This window comes from Scyliorhinus torazame, chromosome 8 (assembly GCF_047496885.1).
Source record: "Scyliorhinus torazame isolate Kashiwa2021f chromosome 8, sScyTor2.1, whole genome shotgun sequence".
In the NCBI taxonomy this organism is placed as follows: domain Eukaryota; kingdom Metazoa; phylum Chordata; class Chondrichthyes; order Carcharhiniformes; family Scyliorhinidae; genus Scyliorhinus; species Scyliorhinus torazame.
The window spans coordinates 259,674,307-259,690,120 of NC_092714.1; the positions used below are offsets into that span (position 1 = coordinate 259,674,307).

The 15,814-nt window shown below is 42.6% G+C and overlaps 1 protein-coding gene across 3 annotated transcripts in view; it reads left to right on the forward strand.

The window, feature by feature from the left end:
• Nucleotides 1-15,814, forward strand: part of hm13 (histocompatibility (minor) 13) — a 173,612-nt gene that overhangs the window by 61,481 nt on the left and 96,317 nt on the right. The window contains exons 12-13 of one of the 3 annotated variants that reach the window (XM_072515201.1): nucleotides 2,678-2,862; nucleotides 10,383-14,336. The exons of 1 other annotated variant lie outside the window; for it this stretch is intronic. In XM_072515201.1, the coding sequence (XP_072371302.1) occupies nucleotides 2,678-2,825 (148 nt within the window). In that variant the 3' untranslated portion in view covers nucleotides 2,826-2,862; nucleotides 10,383-14,336. Of the gene's footprint in view, nucleotides 1-2,677; nucleotides 2,863-10,382; nucleotides 14,337-15,814 lie in introns of those variants that run through there. One more of the 3 variants, XM_072515202.1, reaches the window with a different exon arrangement.

Here is a 15,814-nt window from a genome sequence, read left to right on the forward strand (position 1 = left end):
AAGAGGTTTGAGGTAGGCTCAAGAGGCTGAAACGGCCACCGTTTGTGCTCGAGATTGGTAGATGAGCTTCTGCATTGTTTGTACACTGCATGGAGAAATGTACATAGATGTCATCATGATGTAGAAATTCACCAATAGATATACATTGAAGCCTGAGCTTTTAGCTACCTTCAATCTCCTTTGGCTTAATGCCAGTTTTTGTCCAATTATGTTCCTTTGAAATGCCTTGGGGCATTTTCTTCTGCTTGAGGCACTGTAAATGTAAGCTTGTCTCAGTTCTTCATACCACCACATCTCTCCCACGCAAACATTTTGTGTGTGTCCCTCCTGTTGTTTCAGCCATTGCAAAGTAAATCTTGTGAATCGTATATACGTAAACATTTCTGTGTTAAGTGCTACATTGATCCTGTTTATTCTGTAACATTCCTGGCAGGTTAGCCAGAAAGCAGTTATTTTGTGCAAAAACACACCTTGCAGTAACTTGAATGGAAGTGTTCTCTTCAGAGAACTGATTTCCTCCTCCTCCTCCTCTCTCTTTTTCACCCCCCCCCCCCCCCCCCCCCCAAAAAAAAAATCTCTGATGAGCTGACTCTTGGTGATGCATTGCTCTTTGTGATCATCAGATCTGTTGCCTCAAGAGGCCACTCTTGTGTGTAAGCCAAGGTATTGATTGATTGTTTCACGGGTGTGGGATATCGCTGACTAGGTTGAAAGAGCAGCGACATATTCAACCATGAAAAGCAATGCAGCCAAGACTGTTATTGTTCACTCCAGAGGTCTGTAGTTGCCAACAGAGGTTGCTGATTGGGTGGTTAGCGATCAGAAACCTGGCCGACCTTTTTTATTTGCTTTACCCAGAAATCTGAGCGGTGCGGAATCACAGAAATCCACAGCTTAACGCTACCACTGTGCAGTTCGCTGGTGAACAAGTCTGATCCAACACTGATAACGAATTGCAGGAACATAGTGAACCAAAGACCATATTTTTAAAACATTCTCTTGTGGGATTAGAAGGTAGAAATGAAGATGGGCCGTGTTTCAAACGTATTCGAACAGGATCTCGGGTGACCCGTGTTTTGCTTATTAGTTCTCGAAGAATGAAAAATTAAACGTCGCTAATTTTATTGAAATGGTTTATGGCATATCTGGAAATGCAAGTCGCGGTGAGTTTTTCTTGTTCCTGACGGATTGGACCTGTACTTCCCTTAAGCTGTTGGCTATCTTATCCACATGATGACACTTTTCTCTAATGCAAATTTAAAAATGGAAGGAATCGCTGGCCATCTAGATGCATCCAGTTCTCGATATAAATATGGGCATAATAATTTCTAATGTTTAAGATTAATAGATTTTAAATTTAAGACTAATAGATTTTCTGTTTCCATAGTGGTGAAGCCTCAATATGGTGAGCTTTATTTTAATGAAGCTCCGGATTGTTATTAGTAGGTTTCTTGTGTTTCTCATCTCCACATCCCCAAAAAGGACATATTATTCACCTGTGTTGTTTTTGCACACTGGCATGACAAATATGGAAGATACATCTTGTCCGCCTTCTCAAAGAGCCAGGAAAGGTGCATAGTGAAAAGGTAGAAAGTGGCAATGGAAAGCAAGTTCAAAAACAAGATCTTTTCCCCTCTTTGTTTCTGCCAAATATCATTCTTCCAAACTGAAAAGTACAGGCACCGTACACCCTCCGCCTACTCCAAGCTGCTGCTATTTCATGTTTGAGAGTTACCAACTTGGCTATTCAATCATGCTAGGTATCATAACTGAGCCTGATGCTGCCCACATAAATACATTTCAGAGGGTTGCTGGATAGTCACCAGGATCGGAAACTATCTGTTGTTGTTCTACTCCCCACCTCCGTTGAATCAGAAGTACTATGTAGCAGAAATCAAAGGAATCTAGGAATAATTCATGATGGACAGATTGGATTTACAAATCCGTTCTGCAGCAGATGGACATTGCAATGACACATTGTGTGTCTGTGTGATGATTCTTTCACTGCATTTTTGCCAGTGCAGTTTTGAATTGAGTTTAAATGTGACCTTTCTACCTTCCAGGTGACTGTTGGGAAGAAAGGAATGAAGTTTCAAAAAAATGAGTACCCACATTTTTTCCAATTAAAGGGCAATTTTGTGTGGCCAATCCACCTACCCTGCACATCTTTGGGTTGTAGGGGTGAGACCCACGCAGACACTGGGAGAATGTGCAGTGACCCGGGACGGGGACCAAACACGTGTCCTCGATGCCGTGTGGCAGCAGTGCTAACCACTGCGCCACTGTGCCGCCCGAAGGGACTGACGGTTAAAATGTTTTTGTTCTCCATTCCATTCCAAGCTGTAATACATTTCAGATTTTCGGAGTAGCAAATTCAGTTAATAAATACAGTTTTAGTGTTAATTTATTGCATTTCTTTGAGTCATCATTGCTGTCCTAAATATGTTTTCAAATGCTGAAATTTCTTCTGACTATTCATGTCTGGAAATGAATTGAAACGGAATTTGTGATGCCACGTTTGTTTCAATGGGAGAATTGAGATTTTTCTGTGTTTTGCATTTGCTGTTCTTTTTTAAAAAACTTGTTTGTGCACTTTTCTTAATAAAAACTTCCTTTTTTTTTGTTCTCTTCTTCTTACCCTATCCCCCTCCCTTTTCACGTCCTGCTACTCAATCAGCTACGAGTCTTCAGCTGAGATCATGCCACACACGCCAAGACTCACCCACTTTCCCACTGTCTCGGGCTCCCCTGCTAGTCTGGCCAACTCCATGCAGCAAAAGCCCAACTCCCCCCGCCGTAGGCGGACCAATCCGAGCCCCATGTAGTCATGTGATGGGGCTTGTGGAGCAGTCAACGGGTCAGGTATACACCGACTTCTTGCCATGCTTTGCCTGTATATTATTTCCAGCATGTTGCTGGCTTCTTGTGTGTTGGTTTCTTTTCCTCTGTGCATAGTCTGATTTTTTTCTCTCTCTTTCACCCCCCCCCCCCCCACTTTAATTATTTGTTCTTCATTTGAAGGTAGAGCTGTTAATGCATTAATGAGCAGCTTAAACTGCATGCCCTTAACATGACCCTCAGCAAAGCTTGGCTGCCGTGCTTTTAGTAGTGTGATGTGTGTCACAATTGCTAATTGTTCAGCATGTGCATCGCCGTGCATCCATTATGCTGGTTGGCTTTATTTCAACATTGGCTCCAGCATTTTGCAAGCAGATCATGAAAATGAAAGAACACAGTCCACCTAACCGCTCACTTAAGCTCAGCTGTCTATATTAGAAGAACAGAAAATAATGCCCAGCATCATCACATGTCGTCTGTACACTGTTGTTCAGCTGCCTGATGCAACTCATTCAAGTTACATTCAAGTTTAACTTTGCCTTGTCGTGGGCACTTTGAGTGGCCATTCTGTGTATGCTGAATAATTGGAAATGGCATTACTACATTTAGAAATGTAAATTGGGCATATTTAGGGTAGCAATGTTCTGATTTATTTGGTTGTGCTATAGAAATTTAATGCTCTTTTTAGAAAGTTTAATTTGAAATAACTGTTTGATCAGGGTATCAGTCATCACTTTTCAGGCAAACGTTTATGACCTTCGCAGGGTCCTGTCCAGAGTTGTGAGGTCAGCTCTTCAGAAAATGTGAAACCACCTGACAATTGGAAGCCACAATGGCTCTCGGATACGACTCTGCTCCTCACTAATTTCATTGAGCAAACTCAACACCTAAATGATTGAACCGTACACACTTTAGCTGTCCAGTTACAGAGTCATGGTCATTGCAGGACAAAAGGAGGCAATTCCGTCCATTAAGTCAACCCTGACTCTCATCGAGCAATTCGGTCCGTCCCGTTCCTCCAATTTTCATTTTAAATTATTTTTGCTGTTTTGCTGCTCAACTGTGTGTATGACATGGACATTTTATTTCTGTCTGCAAAGAGCAGACCTTGTTGGCAGAAAGTAGAATGATGACCAGGTCAGTCCTTTTGAGCCAGTGCCAGGAAATGACTAAGTGAAAAAAGACAGATATCTGCACCACGTTTTTGTCTTCCGATTCTGTGATCGAGACTCAAACAGTGTATGGAATAGAGCATAAAACTTGTTGTCAATAAAAGCAAAAAATGCTGGAAGTAGTCAGCAGATCAGGCAGTATCTGTGGAGAGAGAAGCAGTTAATATTTCAGGTCAAAAATTAACACTCTTTCTAGGGCGGCGCAGTGGTTAGGACTGCTGCCTCACAGCGCCGAGGTCCCAGGTTCGATCCCGGCTCTGGGTCACTGACCATGTGGAGTTTGCACATTCTCCCAGTGTTTGCATGGGTTTTGCCCCGACAACCCAAAATATGTGCCAAGTAGGTGGATTGATCATGCAAAATTGCCCCTTAATTGGGGGGGGAAAAAAAAAAGAGTTGAATACTCTAAATTTATTATTTTTAAAAAATTAACTCTCTGTGCAAATGCTGCCAGATCTGCTGAGTATTTCCAGTATTTTCTGCTTTTTTTTAATCTCTGATTTCCAGTATCTGCAGTGTCCTGCTTTTATAAAATGTATCCTGTTCTGTGACTTCACGGTTACCCTTAACTGACTTGGTAAACTCATTGTCTGGAAGTGAGGTTTTTGTCTAGCTTTGAAATACCAAAACGTTTAGCTTTTTCAATGAATTCAAAATGAGAATATGGTGCAGCTGAAGTGTTGCATCTCTGAGAAGGAGTAACATTTCCATATGAGGAGCAGTCTCCAGTTAGGGATTTGGCTTGTCAGGTTACAATGCTATTTTGTCATAGTACCCAATTCTTCCTTTTTTCTCGAGGGGCAATTTAGCGTAGCCAATTCACCTACCCTGTACATCATTTTGGGTTGTGGGGTGAGACCCAAGTAGACATTGGGAGAATGTGCAAACTCCACACAGATAGTGATACGGGGCCCGGATTGAACCCAGGTACTTGGCCCGTGAGGCAGCAATGCTAACCACTGTGCCACCGTGCTGCCCTTAACCTGAAGAGAAGTGGACCAATTTGACTTGAAGTGGAACTACCATGAACTAAAACTGCTCATTTGTAACAGTGAAACAGCCTCCTAAAGCAATTATATTATTTTCCAAATAAGGAGACCAAAACTGTAAATGGTACTCCAGATGTGGTCTCACCAATGTTCTGTACAGCTGCAGTAAAACATTTCTTTATGTATTCCATTACCCTTGCAATAATTGTCAACCTAACCACTTGCAGGCAGGTAATGGAACTGTGAGTGGGGGAGCATTTTGGTGATTGTGGCCATATCGCAGTAAGATTTAATATAACTGGAGTGCAAAGATGGACCAGAAATAAAGATTGGGGGAAGGACAATTTAATGACAAGAGAGTATATGGCCACAGCGTACTGAGAGCAGTGGTTTGTAGGAAAATCTACATCAGAAGAGTGGAATTCATTCAAAAAGGAAATCGAGTTCATGTCTCCATAATGACTATCAGGTTATACATATTTATTTCAGAATGCGCTAAAAGTTCTTCAATTTTACCTACACACTACACTGTAGCAGGACACCAGATCCCTCTGCATTGCCACTTCTGCAATTTCTGTCCATTTAAATTGTGTATAGTTCTATTTTGTTTTCTGACTTAAGTGAGCAAGTTCACTTTTTCCCACATTACATGCCATGTGCCAAATTTGTGCCCATTAACCTAACCTGTCTACTACGGTGCTGAGGACCCGGGTTCGAATCCCAGGATCATGTCACTGAGGTCCCAGGTTTGATCCCAGCCCCGGGTCACTGTACCTGTGGAGTTTGCACATTCTCCCCGTGTCTGCGTGGGTTTCAGCCCCCACAACCCAAAATGTGCAGGGTAGGTGGATAGGCCATGCTAAATTGCCCCTTAATTGGAAAAAATGAATTGGGTACTCTAAATTCTTTAAGGAAAATAAAATCTATGCCACTAGATGATCTTCAGCTAAAATTGATCTCTTCACACACAGACAGTAAAGTCTAGCCCCAAGTTGTTTTCAGCATCAAGTGATACTACAGTTACCATTGGGAAATTAATACCGCTCTTCACACTTCTGACATGAAAAGAAAAACTGACAGCTAACCAGCTGAAATGCAACTGGGAAAAGCTGGAACCGTGCAGCAAGGTTCGTTAGCCGTCAAGTGGTTGAGGAAAAAGTAGGTTTATTAAAAAAAAAAACATCAGTCGGGACCCTTCATCCGAAACTGAAACAATTTGTCTTTGTTCCGGATGCTGAATGCCCTGTGTTTCCAGCATGTACTATTGTCTGTGTACCTGCATAAACCAGCCTAGTTGTTACATAGCTGTTTTAACATCCAGTGGATCAAAATCTTTTATTTATCTAATTGTTTTGAATACACAGGGTTGGGAGATCAGGGCATAGCGAATTAATCCTTCTGATTGCTAGGTGGTAGTGATTTTCGCCTTTGTGGGTTTGAAGCCTGACATTACAGCTTTTAATGAAAGTGATGGCCTTTGTGCGGGTAGTTCACCTTGGATGTGAATGAGCCACTCACTGATGTGACAATAATAAAGATTATTATTATTATAAGTAGGCTTACATTAACACTGCAATGCAGTTACTTTGAAAATCCCCTAGTCGTCACACACCGGCACGTGTTCGGGTACACTGAGGGAGAATTCAGAATGTCCAATTCCCCTAACAAGCACTTCTTTCGGGACTTGTGGGAGGAAACCCACGCAGACACTGGGAGAACGTGCAGAGTCCGCACAGACAGTGACCCAGCCGGGAATTGAACCTGGGTCCCTGGAGCTGTGAAGCAACAGTCCTAACCACCGTGACCATCAAGTGTCAGAAGAATTGTGTCTCATGCTGATTTTGTTTATGCTTTGCACTGCAGACCTGTAGCCAGTCTGCTCAGTAAATCACTTGCTGATTTGAGAAGAGCATGAAAAGTCAATTGATTGTTTCATCATGTTCCTCTTGCCCAATGATGTGCAAGCAGAATTGGCAGGAGCAGGTCAGGTAAATTCTGTGGCTGACTTGGATGGAGGAAGGTGCAGCAAGGAAGAAAATAAATTGTTACAATGTAGCAAAAGAAATATCAGAGATAATATTCCCCCCCCCCCCTCCCCTACAGTGTGTTAGTGTCTAGAATATACTACCGAACAGGGATGGTTGAACCAGATTCTAAGTAATTTGACAAATATTTGGAAGGACAAATTTTCCAAGGCACTGGGGTTAAGGCATGAGGAATGGCACTTGTATGGCTATTTGTAACAGCTCTCACATGTACAGTGGGCTGACTGGACTCTTCTGCTGTACCATTCTATGGAACATTAAAATGAAAACATAGTTTTTTCGGGAGGGGGTGGGGGGGGGGGGGGGGAGGGGGGAAGATAATCTGTTTTGGTGATGTAGGTGATAAATATTGCATAGAACACGAGGGAGAACTCCCCTCTGCTTCTTTGTAGCACATTTTACATCTTCCTGAGAAGGAAAAAACAAAGTTGCAACTTAACCTCGCCACACCAGTTGCCCTGTTACTAGACTCTTAAAGGACCCTCTTCTGGACTGGCCTGATTAACACTATACCCCTGTATGCTTCACCCGATGCCGGTGTCTATGTATTTACATTGTGTACCTTTTGTTGCCCTATTATGTATTTTCTTTTCCTGTACTAAATGATCTGTTTGAGCTGCTCGTAGAAAAATACTTTCCGCTGTACCTCGGTACGTGTGACAATAACCAAATCCAATCCCATTCTGACCACTGCAGCAAAGAAAGTTGCGGGTTGTACTTGTGCGCGACTTGTGTAACTGGATTTAACATCCCCGCTTTAAAAGTTATTTTGTTTTCCAATCCTTACATGGCTTTACTCCTCTCCCATCTCCCTATCTTGAACTTTGCCCTCTTCCCAATTCTGGCTTCTGGCACATCCCCAATTTACATTGTCCCATCACTAGAAAATTCTCATCTCACTGCTGATGGTGATTGGGGAGGGGGAGGCAGCAAAGAGCTGTGAAAGCAGATTGTGGGGGGTGGGGCTAGGGGGAGATCTGACTCCCCAGATTGCCTAACTCTGGGCAATAGATTGAATTAAAAAAATTCCGTAGCATCTTCAATACCCAAAGATTGTACAAGTTCCACGTTCCAACCAAGGAATAGTAGCGGCAAATGGTATGGATGCTTTTTATGGGAGGCGAGATAAGTATGTAAGGGATAAAAGAATAGAAGGACCTACAGGTGGAGAAACGCTCTTGTACTACCACAGCCCAGTTTCTGTGATGTAAATTCTATGTAGAACAGGCTCAACTGAGGCCCTGGAAAAGATTAGCTGTCTGTTTTATCAGGAGACAACATTAAAAATTGATTCTTGCTGATACTGCCGTGTGTGGATTCAGTTCCAGATGTTCCAGGGAGCCTTGGCTGTGTCCCGTTGAGTTGATCTCCCATGTTACCAGAACTCCGATCATGTGATGTGTTCAACAGTTGCAGCCCTCACGGCGCCGAGGTCCCAGGTTCGATCCCGGCTCTGGGTCACTGTCCGTGTGGAGTTTGCACGTTCTCCCTGTGTTTGCGTGGGTTTTGCCCCCACAACCCAAAGATGTGCAGGGTAGGTGAATTGGCCACACTAAATTGCCCCTTAATTGGAAAAAATGAATTGGGTACTCTAAATTTATTTTTAAAAGCGGTTGGAGCCAACCTAATCTCAACACACCACAGCTGACCAGTCACACATCTCTAAATCTTAGGAAGTAGTTACTGTAATTAACTTCAGTCTCTGGCGAGTGGCTGCAGAATGAGGTTTCATTGAGAATACACAACCCGTCTCCTTTCAGCAACAACGTGTCGTAATTTCAGCATCTTAAAATGTCCTGAGACACTGCACGGGCAAAGTTTGGTACTGAGCCACATAGATGGTGACCAAAGGCTGGCATTAGTCCCAACCAAGGACGAAAGGTTGGTCAGGGTTAGACCTTGGGGGCGTATCTTATCTGGAGAGATAGGCAGGAAGGTTTTGTGCAGAAATTCCAGAGTGTGTGGCACAGGCATGGCCACCATTGGTGAAACAGTGTAAATGGGGGGATGTGCCAGAAGCCAGAATTGGGAAGAGCGCAGAGTTCAAGGAAGAGGATAGAGACTGGGAGGGTGAAGCCATGTAAGGATTGGAAAACAAGAAAATAATTTTTAAATGGAGGCATTGTCAGAGTAGAATGCATAAGTAGATCCAGCTATTGTGATTGTTGCACTCTTTAACATTTTTGCATTTATTTTTCTGGCTGTTTGAATTGTTTGCAGTTGACCTGAAGAAGGATTTTGATCAACTTTATTGTGGGGGTGGGGGGCGGATGTGTTGGGGTCGATTTGTTTTACTGGCTGTCATTCTTTTGCTTTCATCCTCTTTCCCAAAAGAGCAGACTACATCCTGGCTTTTCTCACAGCCACTCCCAATTCCCACCCTAGTGCAGTATGGTCCCAAAGGTGCCGCCAGCCTTCTGTAACTTGGCCATTTCACGTTTATGAATTTTGGCGGGCTGTTTAACCCGGGAGCTTCTCATACCCAAGCTTGTCCTCCATTTATATCCACACATGGGCACTTCCACACCCCAGCAAGAGTCACTGGATCAATATTGGGATAAAAGGCTGAGTAAATTGTCTCTATGCTCTCTGGAGTTTAGAAGAATGAGATCACCTCATTGAAACATACAGGGGGAGATGTTTGACAGACTAGACACTGAGACGGTTTTCCCTGACTGAGGAATCTAGAACACTTTGCCCCCCCCCCCGGCCCAATCTCTGGATAAATGTTTTAGGACTGAGAGGAGGAGAAATTTCTTCACTCTCGAGAGTTGCAGATACTCCTTTATTAAATGTATTCAGGGCTGAGCTAGACAGATTTCTGGTGTCCCAGGGAATTGAGGATTATGGATCGGAAGGAAGTGGAGTGGAGGCAGATGATCAGCCATGAATGTATTGAATGGTAGGACAGGCTCAGTGGTGTATAGTTTACTGCTCCTATTTCTTATGGGACTACAAACTTTGTCTCCCTTTTCCTTTCCCGAGCCCAGGGCTGTTGAGGCTCCAGAAGAGATTGGGCAACATGGGGTACTGACCAGAAATCAAAACCTGAACCTTACCGCCTTCAAGCAGTTTTCCCTTTAAAGTAACTTCCATTTCTTGGAAGTGGGCCATGGGCACTTGATGTGGCACTCATGCCAACTAGTTGTCGAGCAAAGGCTTAATCAGAGGAACAGGAATTTAGGACCAAGGATCGCGCTGCATCATCATTCTGACTCCGAGGCGCCAGGCCTTTGGCGGATGATGGAGAAAAAGAAAGCAGTTCACTTTCTAAGTGCCAGCATTTAGGTTGGTAACTTTCCAGATGACTTTAATTTCCATCTCGTTTCCAAATGCAGGTATGAAGAAAAGGCTGCCCTTTGCGACAAAGAGCCTTTGGATGAAGCCACAGATGATTTGAAAGAAAACAAGAAGGAGCAGTAACGGGAGACACCATAGAGCAATCAATTTGTTTTTTTTAAAAACCCTCACTCCCAGCTGCCTGTTTTGTGTTCATTTCATGCAGATACCTTATTGTACCGACATGGCCATGTGTGTCTTGTGTCCCTGGCAACGTATGGGGAAACAAAAGTATTTTATTACATCATGCTACAGCGCTAGTTATTCAGTTCTTCTTGACTGTTTTATATGAATGTGCCAACTAATTGTTTTTAAGAGGAAACAAAAACCTGAGGGGTTGCACCAGTGCCTATCTGTATTTTAAAATTTATTTTGAATGGATTAAAGTGATCATGACATTTTTTTGAATTCAAAGGTACCAGTATTTTTTGTTTTGCTTCACAAACAAATGCAGAAAATTGAAATTTTAAACAGCTGTGCACCCAGTCCATGGTAAACGTGTATTCAAAAGGAAAACACTTCAGCTGTTTTATTTTTTTGCTGCTTTCTCGTGTAGATTTTTGTGTGTTTTTAAAAGGGAATTTGGAGATTAAACGGACAGTTTTGAGGAAAAAAAATCACCATGACCAACGACAAGCTAGGATTGCGTGAACAGAAAATGATGAAGGAGTTAACTGCTGATGCATAACTGAGGTTTTATAGATGACCTATATGCTGGAACTGCTTTTGCGTTAGTCTGATGGACAACTTTCAATTTTTTTCCCTGCATTTGTTTGTAAACAAAAGATGATCTGAGCTACCTTCACAAGTTGCAGCAGATTATTAACAGCAACTTAAAAATCCTTTGTAGCTTTAATTTTCACAGACAACTGATATGAATATATATCTATATGTACCAGCCAATGATGTGATGTCTTGACTGTGACGCATTCAGCATAAGTTTTCACCACAGGGTTAAAGCTGAATGTGTGTTAGTATCATGTTTGTGCAATTGTTTGTAGCTTATGGAGGAACGTGTAAGACCATGCATGTAGCAGTTGTATCGTTTTACTTTGTGTTTTGTTCTCTTCCTTTTCTTTTTTTTTTGTTTCAGTTGAAAGCCAAAATTTATTATAGGCGACCGCTCACATCAGTCGCCAGTGTTACACATTTAGAAATACATTCGAACTGGCATTTCAACCACTTGCTTCAGTTCCATTACAAGTACATGGGGGTTGATTTGAGGAACTGAAAGGTTTAAAGGGGGTTGGAGACACCCCACGACAAGGTACTGTTCGCAATCTGAAGACGACCCCAAAAGAAAAAAATGGCCACTTTCAAAATGTTACACACAAGAATTAATCAATTGTCAAAGGAAAAAGTTTACACATTCTTGCAAAAAAACTTGGGGTCTAATGGCACCAAATTAATTGAATTAGGTAATAAAAACCACAGGCGTGCAATCCAATTCAGTGCAGAATAGTTTTGCTGCACAATCCAAGCTAGGGTTTGTGAATCCCCTATAACATCGAACTGGCGTTCGCTTCCTTTCCTCCTCCACACATGAACTGAAGGTACTGTCTGATCCCAAAGCATCAGCGCGCCCTCCAGTCCTTGCCCAATCGGGGTGATTCATGTGAGAGTCTGGACGGCAAGTGATGCGAGGGCACACTGATGGTGGAAAAGGAGGACCATTGGACCCGACCCGTTCCCCATCTTCACCCGTGTGTCCAGATTCCCGCTGAGGCACTTGGAGAGCCTTCAACAGTGAGGAGTTTTTTTATTTTTGGACGGCGGCGGCGGGGGGGGTGGTAGATTTGGAGAAGAAGGGTTAAGTTTGCCCCTCCCCTTGGAATGCTGGAACAAGCTTAAGTATTCAGACCATCAAACCCAACACGCGTACATCAGGAATCGAACACTTCTTGGTTAGTGTCACACTGTAACATTCCACAGATTCCTTTAACCCGATGAACTACTGGAGAAATTCATAAGCTTTCCTTCTGAATATAGTGCACAAAGTCTCCGCTGCTGCCACCGTGTGGAACAAGCCCATTTAAAATTTAATCCTTTTTTTGTTTAGGGATAGACTTTATTAACCTTGCGTTTAGGTCAAGCTCTGCCCCAGAAGTTCCCCATCTTGGTCGTGCCGGGTTTGTACTTATCCTGTCTGTTACACTCCTTGGATTCCTGTGGGAGCACATGCCAAGAACTCCAATAACATCCAGTGCCCTGGAACCTGATGCTTCCCTCCACAGTGGGACATTGGATGATTAAGGAAGTCTGGTGGTGTCAGGATTTTTTTTTTCTTTCTCTCTTCCATTTGCTAATCCTTTGAATTTTCCTTGGTTTTTGCCTCCTGTGTACTTTTCACTTGGGTGTACAAACGGAGCTTTAACATGGGGATTGAACCTCCAGGTATTGTAATAAACGTTAGTATTTAAGGGACAGTTATATGCTGTAATGGGGTAAAGAGCTACAGGTTTTCCTAAACGCATGAAGCAAGTCAAGCTGACAAGCGTGCCTCATCAATATTTTATCGCCAATTTTTTTCCCCTGAAAATTTTGCATTGGCATGTTTAAGTAAATTAAACATGCCACTGCTGTGTGTTAAATGTAGCGCCACTAGCTTGTTCTGTGGTCTGAAGATATTGGCCGTCTTGACTAATAACTTCTGCACCAATGGGGAATGCACCATATTAATTAGAGTAATTTAAAATGGGGGTTTGGGAATCCAGCGCCTTGGTTGGGCAGGAAATACTGTAGCTTGAAGATTGGGGTGGCGGACGGAATGCGTAGAAGAGTAGATCTGACGCCCTTCAATATTTTCTTTCAAAGCAGCTGCTGCTGAAAGTTTAGATTTTTCTCATGTCTGTTAATCTTTTATCTCTCTCTCTGCGAAGATGGTTCATGGTATATCTGAAATCCATTTGTTGCAAAAAGAATTATGTTCCTGAATGGCATTTTCACCCTTTGCTAGCTTTTTATTTTAATGAACAAATTCCATTAGGTTAAGGTGCTGGGGTCTGCTTTAATATAAAATATTTTTGGATTTTTAAATAACTTTCAAATAGTTTAACACTAGCTTTGAATGGGTGACTTCCCACTGCAGCACTGTCCTCACAGAGACTACCCATGTCTCTAAATGTTCGGTATACATGTGCATAGTTATAATTCTGCAGCACACATCAAAAAGGTCTACTGGGTGCTATATTGGATACTGGGCAGTAAATTTGACAGCCTGCAGGATAGCCATTGTAGGAAATTGTGCGGGAGTGGGGAACATCACTCTTCAAGCAGGATTGGATGCTCATTTGCAACTAGAAGCTTCATTCAGCATCTTACTGTGCAAAAAAAAAAAAGGTGCTTAATTCTAATGTTGCTCAACATGTTCCTTGTCCCATTGCTGACATCTTTCCCCTTCATAAACACCACACTTGTAGCTTTATAGTATGCAAGTAGGAATGTGGATTCCACCCAGTTTTGTAATGGCCGAGGAAGATGATGGATGAGGTTTTTTAGGTGTGGGAAGGGTGTACCAGGGAGATTTTATTTTTTTGACTTGTACATTTAACTGAAACTAAAAGGGTGAATGAATGATTGCATCTGAAACTCCTTGCTTGATGCTTGGAGAATACTTTTAATTTTCATTCTGTGGAAAAGGGATTTCCTCTACTCTTCCTTTACTCTTTTATCCTAATGAAGGAGTTAGTCATTGCAGTGTGTTTTAGATTCAGCTGTCTTGTATGAATTGGAAGTTAGGTGTGGTTAAAATTTTAAAACTCTTCTGTTTCTAACGGAAGGGGATTTAGTACTTTTTAAATGTCTTTGCTCTTTGTTCACATTCTGGGGTTGGTGCTTTCTCTCTCTCCCCTTCTCCCGCTTTTCATTATTGTAGTAAAACTGGCTTCTCTCATGAGAAGCTGTGATCGATTTGCAATAAATTGTGGTGTGCACCACTGTCGATACGCATTAAACATTGCTGCCGTCTCCTTATTTACTCCTTAGACCTGGAGTCCTTGAGAAACGTATCTGGGCGGAGAAAACACATTATAGGTTTCACCCGCCATCATTTTTTTTAAACTGCAACTTTTTTTACTTTTAATGAATTTAAAATACCCAATTCTTTCCAATTAAGGGGCAATTTGATGTGGTCAATCCACCTACCCTGCACATTGAGTTGTGGGGGCGAGACCCACGCAGACACGGAGAATGTGCAAGCTCCACACAGACAGTGACCTAGGCCCGGGATTGAACCTGGGTCCTTGGCGCCACGAGGCAGCAGTGCGAACCACTGCGTCACTCTGCTGCCCTTCACCCGCCATCATAAAATTGATAACAGAATTTTGAATTTGAGCTAAGCTGAGAAAGGCCAAGGTAAGTGTCTGTAGACCTCCGGTGGGGGTGACATTGCAGTTGACTTGACTACTTGGGACTAAGCCTGGAGATCCATCCAGGTTTCCTATCCCTGGTTGCTACGTCACCTAACGTGATATACTTTGCAGTGCAAAGACCATCAACTACTAATCGGAAATGTGACTTCTAGTCCGAAACTTGCCAGCTTCCTCGTCTCCACCTCCTTGTTAATGTAAAATTCTACTGCACACTTATAATTTAGGAAGTTCTACATACTTATTTCCCACTGAAAGACTTGGATTTACACAATCTCTGGTTACAAAGCGTTTGGGGAATCCCATGTAGAAAATGTGCTAGCTAATTTAAGCACAGCAAGGTCCCACCAATGTGATCAAGACCTGATAGAGTATGGCCAGAAAACACACCCGAGCTCCCTTCCTCTTCAAAATAGTGCCACAGGATCCTTTACATACACAGAAACATGCATGCAAAATAGGAGCGGGCAGCCTGCTCCCTCATTCGTTATGATAATGGCTGATGACCCAAATATAAAACCGTGATCACACCTTTCTGCGAGTTTCAATGAGATCCCCTCTCACTCGTCTAAACTCCAATTAATATAATCCTAACCGACTTATTCTCGCCTGGTAATGACAGTTTGGGGTGGTGCAGTGTTTAGCACTGCTGCCTCGCGGCGCAGAGGACCCCAATTCGATCCCGGCCCCGGGTCGCTGTCCCTGTGGAGTTTGCACATTCTCCCTGTGTCTGCATGGGTATCACCCCCACAACCCAAAGATGTGCAGGGCAGGTGGATTGGCCACACTAAATTGCCCCTTAATTGGAAAAAAATAATTGGACACTAAATTTATTTTTATTAAAAAAAAACATTTTAATGTGGTGCGGAAAGATTGCTTCGTTCCAGTAGTGATAATATAAGAAATAGGGCTTGGTTATTTTATAAACAAACTTAAGAAAACAATATTTAAACTTTTATTTCAGCTCTCACACTAACAGATTACATGCTGTTTCTTAACCTTAGCACACGAGTTCCCATTATACAACACTGTGCATGAACATGCACCTCTGTTCCACTTGCACA